This window comes from Delphinapterus leucas, chromosome 13 (genome assembly GCF_059928025.1).
Source record: "Delphinapterus leucas isolate spDelLeu-1000000601 "Yukka" chromosome 13, BTC_Dleu_Yukka2, whole genome shotgun sequence".
NCBI lineage: Eukaryota > Metazoa > Chordata > Mammalia > Artiodactyla > Monodontidae > Delphinapterus > Delphinapterus leucas.
This window is the reverse complement of record NC_143141.1, coordinates 69,607,515-69,619,247: the sequence shown is the minus strand read 5'-3', so window position 1 is coordinate 69,619,247 and position 11,733 is coordinate 69,607,515. Positions and strand designations below refer to the sequence as shown.

General features: G+C 45.2%; 1 protein-coding gene across 3 annotated transcripts in view; it reads right to left on the bottom strand.

Moving 5' to 3' along the window:
* Positions 1-422: 422 nt before the first annotated feature.
* Positions 423-11,733, bottom strand: part of XDH (xanthine dehydrogenase) — a 71,298-nt gene continuing 59,987 nt past the window's right edge. For all 3 annotated transcript variants that reach the window (XR_016395480.1, XM_022574138.3, XM_022574137.3), the window contains exon 36: positions 423-11,007. Coding sequence is in view for 2 of the 3 variants with exons in the window: in XM_022574138.3 (XP_022429846.1) it covers positions 10,957-11,007 (51 nt within the window). In the remaining variant the exon portion in view is untranslated. The remainder of the gene's footprint in view (positions 11,008-11,733) is intronic.

Below are 11,733 nucleotides of genomic sequence, written 5' to 3'. Positions count from 1 at the left end.
TAGCCCGTTGGTTAACCTTTCCGAGCCGCCCTCTCTGCACATGTAGGAGGGAATGCTATTGCCAGCTCAGAGCATTGTGGTGAGCTGTGAGTAAGATAGATAGGTAAAGCCCTTGGTCCACAGTGCTGTGTGGATGTACATTCCTTTTCCTTTATCACTTCCCCTATGTCCTTCCTTCTGTGAGGTCTTCTCCCTCTCACATTGGACCTCCAGCCTTGGCTTCTGAGTCTCTCATTGCTTGGTCCCATTCCCTCTAAGAGGACTTTAGTTTTCTCTCAGCTGCCACAACTCAAGGATCAAACCAGAAGATTTCTCCAACATAGAGAGCTCACCTTGCTTGGGCCCTTCCTCACTGCCCTCCCTGTCTCTGGCTGTATAAACCAGCCTGACCCACCTGCCCACCCCCAACTCATAAAGGCAGACTCCAGCCCTGGAAATTCTCTCAGAATAGCAGGTACGCAGGCATCTGGCCCAGAGTGGGCCCACTCTTTTTCTAGGTGTTTTTGATCAGTTTGCGTCTGTGAACCACCTATATCAGTATTCCCTGCTTGTTTAAAATGCAGATTCCTGGGCTCCCACTCCAGACCCATTTAACCAGAATCTCTGTGGGGGAGCCCTGGAAGCTGCATTTTCAGTAACCAGCTCAGGTGATTCTGTTGCTCTAGATTAAGGCTTCTCAGTGTATAATATTTACTCCCTCAAGCACTGGGAAGATTCTTCTGGTAAGTCCCTCACTGATCCTCCCTTTAATTTGTATAAAATTTTATTTCTATATCAAAAGATTATTTACCAAATACCTACCAAGTGAGTTATCAAGTGAATTACTACTATTATTTGGGATCTATAAACTCACATTAAAAATTTAGTCGGGTTTACAGTGGACCCCAACTCACTGTTCTCCCCGGTTGGAAGGCAGCCACGCAGCATGTGGCCATTCTGTGGACTTCCACGGGGCACATGTCCACAAAGACACTGAAGTGCCCGAAGATGTTTTTAGGAGGACTCACTGTAGTCAGAGGCCCATCACTGTCTTGAGTTGGTCATGATTTTGAACGGCTGCTCTTCTTGGTCTTTAGTGATAACTTACTGTGGGTTTGTCATTGTTGATTTAGTTTATTATGGATTATACGGTGAGCCCTATAGTACATAGGGGTGCAGAATGATACCGACACATGTGGGGCCTGAACATTCCCAATAACTAGACTTTAAGACATGTAGTTTGTTGTTAAAATATGAGTAATTTTTTTTTTTTTTGGTACGCGGGCCTGTCACCGCTGCAGCCTCTCCCGTTGTGGACAACAGGCTCCGGACGCACAGGCTCAGCGGCCATGGCTCACGGGCCCAGCCGCTCCGCCGCGCGTGGGGTCCTCCCAGACCGGGGAACGAACCCGTGTCCCCTGCATCGGCAGGCGGACTCTCAACCACTGCGTCACCAGGGAAGCCCCATATGTGAGTAATCTTAAAGCTAAAGCAGACGTGTGTGTATATATATAAATAATCCCTCCAAAATTTGCTTTAGAATGATAGCTTATTGTAATCAGGTTGGTTTTCCATGTGGCAGTATAAAGGGCAGGGTCAGCCGGCTGCGGGCAGTCATTTAACCAGCCCTGCACTGCACACAGCTACCGTCACTCCTTTTTACTGCCTTTGCACCCTGAGCGCCCACTGTCTGCGGCAGCGCTCAACCGCTGCTCCGACACCCCCTCCTCACGCCGCAGCTCCAGGGTCCCAACTGGAGCCCTGGGTGCAGTTGGATCAAGTTAACTGCAAAACAAGACACACATGGGAACAGCCAAGAGGCCCCGCTGAGGACACGGGCAAGAAGGCATTCACCCCAGCAGCTGTGACTGCACCCAGGCTCCCCTCTGCATTCCTGCTGAGCGTCTGAGCACATCCTGTCCGCTGTGTCCATAAAAACAACCTTTGTTATCCTCATCTCAGCATTGTTTATGATGGTAAAACCACTTGGGAACAAGCCAAATGTCAACATCGGGGGGATTCATTAAATAAACCACGGTGCCATCCATACAATAGGAAACTATGTATCCATTAAAAATAACATGGAGGAAGAATATTAATAGACATGTCAGCTGGGAGCCTGTCTTTGCTCCTTAGGGGGACACCCGGAGAGGAAGGCTGGCTGTTCTCACTGCTCCTTGCAGCAGGTCTCCTGTCTCCAAAGTTCATTCTTTCCATTTCCTCTGCCTGAAGAGCCCTCTGGCCAGGCTCAGCCTATGTAAATTCTACCCATCAAAGGTAGGCAGGATAATGGCTCCCCAAAGAAGTCCATCCCTTAATCCCTGGATCCTGTAAATACCTTACCTTGCAAGGCAAAAGGAACTTCGCAGATGTAAATTAGGTTACAGACCTGAAAATAGGTTGATTACCCAGGTGGGGCCCAATCTAATCAATTTCCCCAGCTGGGGTCAGAAGAGACAAGAAGAAGAAATCACAGATATTCAAAGCATGAGAGGATTCGCCCTCACTGCTGGGGTCAGGGGTGTGGCATATGGAAAGCATGAGGAGGAACGTGAATGTCCCCTTAGGAGCAAAGACAGGCCCCAGCTGACAGCCAGTAAGGAATCAGGACCTCAGTCCTACCACCAAAAGGAAGTGAATCCGGCCAGCAACTTGAATGAGCTTGGAAGCAGATTCCTCTGCAGAGTCTTCAGAAAGGAATGCAGCCCTGCCAACACCTTGATTTTGACCTTGTGAAACTCTAAGCAAAGGAGCCAGCAGAGCCGCATGGTACCCACATATCTGACCTACAGAACTGTGGGATAATAACTCTCCTGGCAACTTTCAAATATGTAGTACAGTATTATTAACTATAGTCACCATGCTGTACATTACAAGGTGTAGTTTTAATGCACTAAATTTGTGGTAATTTGTTGTGGCAGCAATAGAAAATTAACACACCATCCTTCAGCACCATCATTCAGTACAAATGCCACTTCCATGAAGCCTTCTCCAGTTTATCCATCTATCCGTGTGTCCCCTCTGAAGTCTCAAAGCATTCTGCCCCTGAGCCTCTTCAGCCATTACCATGGTCCACCTGGGTTATATAAGTAGGGTTATTTATGTACATGTCATATTTATCCTACTAGATGATGTGCTACTCGGGGCAGCATCTGAGGCTTATTCATCTTCATTTTCCTTCCAGGGCACAGCACCTCATGTGTAGTCAGTGCTAAATTTTTCTTGGAAGTATGTTTCACAGCCTGTACGGATGGTTATTGTTTTAATAAGATGAATTACTGTGGCAATTAGGAATTGAAAATGGACCCTAGAAATATTTGTAAATATAGAAAGGAATAGCTGATTGATGATGGATACTGACAGCATAAGGAAAATTAGAATGGGCAACAGAAGGATATATGGATATGGGGATGCTTGGAATTATGCTCCGGCAGTTGGCTCTGAGATGTAAATTCATATGCAAAATAAATAGGACTGAAAGTTATCTAAAGTGTTTTAGAATATAACCTCTTAAAAGATTCAACTTCTTGGCAACATGAAGTTTTAATTAAATGAATGTTCTTCTTCTGCTTCAAATGGATAGAAATGTAGAAGAAAATGTAACATAACACCCAGCTGAGCTCAAAATAAAAAGAAAGGGACACCCCCACGTTCCAAAAAGAAGAGGGAGCTTGAAGTCAGCAAGAGCTCCAAAGAGACTTCACAGTCCCGTTGATGCAACTACCAGACGATGGAGCCTCTGTTACATTTGGTCCCTGAGGGACCGAGCAGAGTAGATCCCCACCAATATCCTTTGATGTTGACATGGGAATGAAGAAGCAGAGAAAATCCCAAGCATAATAAACAGTTAAGACATACCTAGATAATGGAATATCTTAAAATACCTTAACAGAAGAAAAGCAGCCAGTGAGAGATGTATTACCTGCAAAAGAATGACAATTTGACTGACATCAGAAAAATATATGGCAAGGACTGAGAGAAAAGAGCTGCTTACTAGAATTCAATACCCAACTAAATCATGATTTGAGGATGAGGGCAAAATAAAGACATTTTTACAAAAAAGACCGAGTTTACCGTTCAAAAACTCTGACTGAAAAACTACTAAAAGATGTGTCTCTTAATGAAGGAAATTGAACCCAGAAGGAAGAGTGGGATATAAAAGCAATGATGAGAAAACAAAGGTAAACATATGAATACAACTAACCTTTTCAAGGATAACACAACAATGACTAAAGAAAGTGTTAGAACAAGGTGAAACTACTCAGTTACAGAGATGGAGGAAGAGGGGGCATGATCAGAGTTCACGCATTTTAAGGTTCTTAACCTGTTTTGTGGCAGCATATATATTTAATTAAACATAGGCTTTTCTAAATACAGTGTGCATGTTAAAAATTTAAAGATTATCTCTAAAAGAGTAGAAATAGATTGTAGAACAAAAAACTAGTAGAGAGAGCAGGGCAGGAAGGAAAGAAATAGCTTGATTAAGCCAGTGGAAGACAATGGGCAAAAGAGAGTAAACATGGTCAGTAGAGAAACACCAAACGAAATGACAGAAATAAATCAAAACACATTATTAATCACAATTGCTGTAAATACCTTATTTTGCCAGTTAGAAAGATTCTCAAATTACATTTAAACACACACACACACCCTCATCTTATATACTATTTATAAGAGACTCAACTAAAACATAACATGAACGAGTCAGAAATAAAAGAACAAAGTAGACATACCCAGAAATGACAATTTGGAGTATGGGCCGTGGAGGAAAATTCTCACCCGTTGCAGAAGGAGGTATGTTCGAGGATGTTTCCCACAGTGTTGTTTGTAGCAGTGAAAGATTGGAAACAGCATGAACATCCACTAGTATGAGGAAGAAAAAATAAAATTTGGCATATACATATAATAAAACACTACATAACAGATAAATGGCTGAACTAGATCAAATGAATACATATTAAAAGCGTAAGGTTGAGTGGAAAAGCAAGTTGCAGAAGGATTTCACCATATGATATCATGGATGTGGGTTTTTTTTCAAAGGAAATTTTATTGAAGAGCAATATACATACATAAAAATATACACATCATAATGAACCATTCAATGAATTTTCACCAAGCGGCACACCCTTGTAACCAACACCCAGGTTAAGAAATAGAACGTTAACAAATATCCCAGAAGATGTCTCCTCCACCTTGCTCTACTATAGTTACTACCCCTGTCCAAAGGTAACTACTCTCGTAACCTCTAATCCTATAGATTGGTTTTGCCTATTTTTGAAATTTATATACATGGGATCATATACATACAAAGTGTGTATTTGTTTCCTGTCTGGCTTCTTTAATTCCATATTATGTTTGGGGGACGCATCCTGTTGAAGCATGTAGCTATAGTTTATTCATTCTCTTTGCTATGCTAGGATTCCATTGTAGGAACGTGCCACGATAATTTATGCTTTTCATTGGTGATCTACATTTGGGATGTTTTTAGTTTGGAGGTATTACAAGCAGTGCTCCTATGATCAGTCTTGGACTTTTTTTTTGGTGCATATGTGCATGCATTTCTCTTAGGTATAAGCTCAGCAATTCCTGGGTCAGGGGGTATGCAGACTTTCAGCTTTAAGTAGAGACTCTCAGTAGTTCTCCCCAAGGGTTTTACCAATTTACTTTCCTAGCTGTGTGTGAGAGTTCCAGTTACTCTGCATCTTATTCACACTTGAATTTTTAGTCTTTTTAATTTTAGTCATTCTGGTGGTTGATGGGTATGACTTTTGAAACACATTCATGCACAACTACTGTGCGTTGCCTGTGAATGAATATACATGTAATATAAAAACGTGAAGGGGGAGGATATACACCAACCTTAGAATATTGACTACCTTAAGGCAGAGAGGCAAGTCTGAGGGCGGGGGTGGAATGAAATGGAAGGCTTCAGCTGTACTTATTCATTTTTAAGCATGAGAAACAAATATGGGCAAACAAACATTTTTAGAACTGGGTGGGAAGTATATATGTGTCTTTTATTTTTCTCCATATTACTTATATTTGGTATACATTGTAATTGAATTTATTTAAGAAAAAAGTTCTTAAAGGAAAAACAGACCCTCCACAGGGAAACAAACAAATTCAAAGTGTATCTGGTTATAAACACAACACTCAAAACATGAGTAATAGACAAGATGTTCCACTTCTGTGTATAATTGTTTCAGTACCTAGAAATGCTTTAAGAAACTATAGTACAAAATAATTATGTGGGTCTGATAAAGGACTAGAAGCAAGTACCAAAGTCGAGTATCTCCATTTATAATTTTTTTGCAGGAAGGACAATTCCCCATGCTGCGGTGGATACCTCATGCATGTCCATTTAGAAATAAAATTTTCTTGCAGGGTTGGTATGATTATTCAAGCCGATTCTACAGATGAAAACACTGAGGTTCAGAGTGACTAAGTGACTTGCCCAAGAGAGAGGAAGAAGAGGAGAAGCAGAGGGGCTTGGCACACCCACACTCAGTTCCTAAATAGCCAAGCACTGCCTGAGGCATGCTGGTGCCACTGCCCAGGGCAGGTGTTCACTCCAGCCTTGGTGGGAAGCAAGGAAAGGCAGCCTCCCTCCAGTACATCACATGGACAGGAGGACCCCAGGAAATACACATCTCATGGGAGGAAGAACACAGGGCACATGCATGGGTCAGTTCAACGCTGTTGATGGCTGAGGACAATGGGCTGCACGGAGGAAGGGCCCTGGTCTCCAGCCCCGCTAGGATGTGATGGAGATGGGCAGGCAGGAGGAAAAGGCAGCAAGCCACATGCTGCCCAGACTCTCAGAAACGCGCTCTGTGCTTCTACGGCTGGTGTTCTGAGTGCATCAGAACAGTGGGAGCAGCCTGGGCACTGCTGTTCTTAAGCCCCCTCCCCCAACATTCAGGGCTCATTCTCAGGAAAGACTTCTGAGTGAGAAATCTCAGGTCTCAGGCTCAGGCCATCACAAAGGCACAGTAGGGCACTCGGAAGGGTGCTCCAGTGGGCCACCCTGGAGCAAGCTAACCGGAGGCTAGTTTGATCCCTAGGCACAAAATGGTCTCTCCCTCTGTTGGGATTACATCACCCCCTCCGGGCAGTCCTCCTGGGTGGCTTCCTCCAGTGTGGCCACACTGTTATCCTTGCCCTGACACTGGAGGATGGGTAACTCGCTCTCACCCACTTCCTCTTGCTGCTCTGCTGCCTCAGGCTGATCCAACCACAGCCGCTCAAGAAGCTCTCAGGATGTGGGTCTCTGAGTGGACCCTTGAAGCTCCCCTTCCCCTGACCTGGTGGGGGAAAACGCTGCCCCATACACAGTCTCTCTCTCTCTCTCTCTCTCTCTCTCCGTCCATCCCTTCCTCCCTCCCTCCTTTTCTCTTTAACAGGGAGGATATACATCTTGCTGTCTTCAAAGACATACTCTCTCTCCAATATCTCAAACTCTGTATTTCATTTCTTTATTCCCTGAGGTAGGTAATGAGCTAAAGGCAGCAAAGTCCGTTTCCAGCCAAGCCCCTCTGCAAGTCTCGCATAGATGACTTAGCCCATCATTTTGGAACAAGGGGATGTTTTGCACTTACTGTTTTGTTCCCACCTGTGGAGCTTCAGAAGGATTCCAATTGCAGCACCCTGTCCTAGAGCACAGGTGACAGTAGGGCACAGTGTTTGTCTTGGGCTCCAAGCTGTCCATATTTTCTTCCCACCCCACGTGACTAGAATTCTACCATTTTCCCCACAATTTGACCCAAAGGTTGCCTAAGAGAAGGCTCGCTTGACTACTGGATGTATGATTTAGTTTAAAGCATCTGGACCAGGAGTCAGGCAGCCTTGTCATAAGCCTGTCTCTCCCACTAAAGTGCTGTGGGACAGTAGACAAGTCAGTTACCCTCTCTGGGCTTACGATTCTTGGCTGTTAAACAAAAAGTTTGAGTTTGATGGTTCCCAAGTTCTTTCCAGTTCTAGGATGCTGAGTCGGTCTAGAAGATTGGACAAGGTCAGGGCCAGGCCAGTTCAAGGACAGAGGTGATGCCAAAAAACCCTTTGGGCGGTTCCTGACATTTCCATTCCCATCGGTGGGCTGCTTTGTTTCAGGTGATGAGATTGTCACAGGATCTGTCTCCTGCCTTGGGGGCATGTACTCCCCCAGTCCAGGATAGAGACAAAACAAAAGGACAGGTCCCTGGGCCTGGGGGGCCCCAGGGCGACGTCAAGCCTCAGCAGGTCAAGGAAGCTGCATGTTCCGAACAGCCTTGTCCCAGGATCTAAAATAGGCAGCAAAGGGAATGGTTTCCAGGCTCCCCCTCCGCTAAAGATAAAAATACCGTGGGCCCGGGGATGTTCCCAGTCGTAAATCAATCAGCTAGGACTATTTCTGTCCTTATCCCTTGCCCACGGTTCCTCCTACGACCTCCATCCATCCTGTCCTCCCCGTCCTGGCTCCCCAGCCACCTTTTAGCTGCAGTAGGTTGAAGTTCATCACTGCCTTCTGACCACAGTCCACGGCTTGGCCGTGCCCCTGTGAGAATCCTAACCTGCACACAGGCGAACAGATAGGCAATCAGGGGCCTCCTCCAACCTCTGGGAGCCTGAGTAGCATGGGTCCACTCTGACAGGCAGATGGACTCCCGGTATACGCCAGGTTTCCCTGCCTGCATGGCTCAGTCGCGGCTTGTTTTCCAGGAGTAAACGCCCGTTTACTGCACGGCTGTGGGTAGGGTTTCTCCTTCATGTCATTACAGACATTAAAGTACTACCTCTTAAGGCCACTGGGATGATTAAATGAGACCCCGTATGTAAAACATGAAAATTGGCACCTGGCAAGTTGGAGATGCTGAGAAAGTAAGACCTGCCTTCCCCTGCCAGCCATTCACCAGGAGTTCAGACCCCCACAGCTGACCCATGTCTTCTGAGAGCTCCTTTGAGGAGACTTTTTCAGTGTGAAACCCTAAATCAGCTTCAAATCCGGCTCTTGAAGAGACCTTTGAAGACACCTGGTCTATCCTGAGGCAGTAAAATCAGCTCCCCGGTAACTAACCTGCAGCAGACGCAATGCTGCTGGGCCAGCTGGAGACTATGGTCTCATGTCCAGTCTTCCACTGCCCTCTGCAGGTTGCAGTGAGATACTGCAGTCAATGCTGGCATCCCCTGTGCAACACCAAGCCCAAGGACCCTCACTTTACAGAGTTGAAGCAGTTTACAGATAAGACAACAAGGCAAGGCCAGGTGTCTGAGGAAGGCAACACCTCGGAATAGCACGGTGACTTACAGCTCACAAAGCACTTGCCTGTTTGATTTTCACGACCACCCTGCCTTGCCTCTGTTCCTAAGCTCAGAGGGAATTCAGTCATTGTTCAGCCCTGATAGACTACTAACAGCTGACAGACACATCTCAGTTTCAGGCCATGTCCTAGAACATTCCAGAAAATCAATGAAACGGACCTGTGTGGATCTCAGTGCAAATACCGGTTTTATTTCTAAAGCTCTTCAGTTTTAATCATGCTGTATAAGTCTAGAATATTCTGAAGAAAGGAATTTTGTAAGAAAGTGTGTGTGTGTGTGTGTGTGTGTGTGTGTGGAGATGTGAGTGTTTGGTGTGTGCATTCTCTGGCAGTGAAGGTTGGCTAATATATGGCAGATGTCAGCATCTGGTGTGATTATGATGATGAAGAAGCATTTCTCACATGCCAACCAGCTGACGGTTTCATTTATTGGTGACATCAAGCACCGGGCTCAGCTGCGTGGTTTACACTATCCCTCTCCTGTGTCCAGAACCGTGGATCCCATCCAGCAGAATGCTGGATATTTTATACAGTGAAGGCACATGACAAGGTCACACTGTCCACCTAGCACCAGGTAGTGATGAAATCACCCGTCAGAACAAGCAGAGGGGATGCTTGCCTTTCTCCTATTCTCTTTTCCAACCTCAGACACTTGGGGGGATTTAAGTCAAGTTCATGAAGCCCAGATAGCACATCACAGTAAGGGAACCAAGCCTCTGAGCGCTGCAGTTCCCTTATGTAACTGGAGTTTTTAGGTCATATATTTATAGACGTTTAGATCCAGAGAAGACCTTAAGAGATTATTCCAGTCCAATCCTTTCATTTTGCAGTAAAATGAAGCACAGAAAAGGGAAGTGACAGCCTAAGGTCACAAAGATAATTAGACACATGGCTGGGATGAGAACCCAGGCTCCTTGACTGTTTTTTCTCTGGCCTATCTTGATTCGAGTAGATGGGAACTACCGGCTTCAGTTGAAGGTTTTTAGACCTGATCTTTTTTTAATGCACAAAGGAGAAGAGGAAGAAGCTAATGCATTGTAGGTCCTCAATAACTGGGTTTGATGGCTTTTGGTGTTATATAATAATCTTACTTTATGCAGCTTAAGAAGATTAAATCCAATTAACCTTGAATTTGTGTCATTCTTTATTCTCTCCAGTGAAGTGCTTAGAGGTTTGAATCTCACCCCACTGTCCCATTGCAACTCTGAGTGTGGATATGAGGTTGTAACATGGCGCTCATTGGTTTGAAGGAAAAGCTTTCTGAGGAAGGCTCGCAGATTTAGAGTTGCTTTGGTTTACGCTTCTGGAGGTTTGTGGAAATCCTCTTTGAAGAACAGATGCTGTCAACACTTGAGGTTATACAGGCTGTCCAGTGAGTTAGGGCACAGCACAGACACTTCCTAAATCTATTTCAAATACATGATTACAACAGACATGAAATGATGCTAATTGCCTGTTAGCCACTTGGGCCTAACATTTCTGAATTTGCTTATCATTGTGTTTATAAATCATATTTTTGATCAAAATCTTCCAATGCATTCAATGTTCTTCCAAACACCATCCTGATGAATCACACCGTTGTCATCCTGCAACTTTTATAAATTCATGTTCTGCAGGGCAAGTTCCATCTTCCATGGAATCCCCAGTGTAGGATAAGAAGACTCCAACGGGGCTTTTCTCTTCAGACCTTCACAGACCAGGGTTTACAATTTTCTGGTACATCAGTGACACACTAGGAGGGAACAACAGAGAACTTATTGCAGGGTCTTCACATAGTTCAGGACACCAGTGCCAACCACCATTCCAAGACCAGACACCACTCTGCAGTCCCAGCTGTTGGGAGTGCCCCCAGGGCAGGACCCCTTAATTTCCTAGTCATTCGTTTATTTTTATTAAGCATGTTCCATGTGGTAAGCACTGTGGCAGGCTCTGGAGATCCAGGGATGACCAAATAGAGAAGTGGTCCTTTGTCACGTGACACAGTCCTTCAAAAGCACACTTGGCTCATGGATCAGCTGCTCATGCAAATCCACTGCAGGAATTTAAAATCACCTGGGTGTTGTAGCATCACAAAGGGGCTTAAGTTAGAAACTTTGCTTTAGGTCTAGGGCCTCAGAGGAGGGGCTTATCAAATCATTGAGTTCTGCATCAGATTATTTACAAGGAGCTAACTTTGCAATCTGTGTGCGCTTACTGGGAGCCATGCAGCACCTCTGCCCTCTGAGAATGGGGTTTGGGTAACTGTCAGCACTGGGGCCACGGTGGGAAGGTTCTGGGCTATGGGAAGGTTGCTGCACAGGTGTGGGCATCTCACTGCCTGGGAGCCCTGCACATGGGCTGTGTGGTCCTCACCCTGACGCTAAATCTACTGGAAAACCTAAAGGGCAGCCTGCCTGGGGACCCATCTGCCTTCCTCACCCTCAGTACGGATGGCGGATTTGCCTGTCCCCAGGGCTTC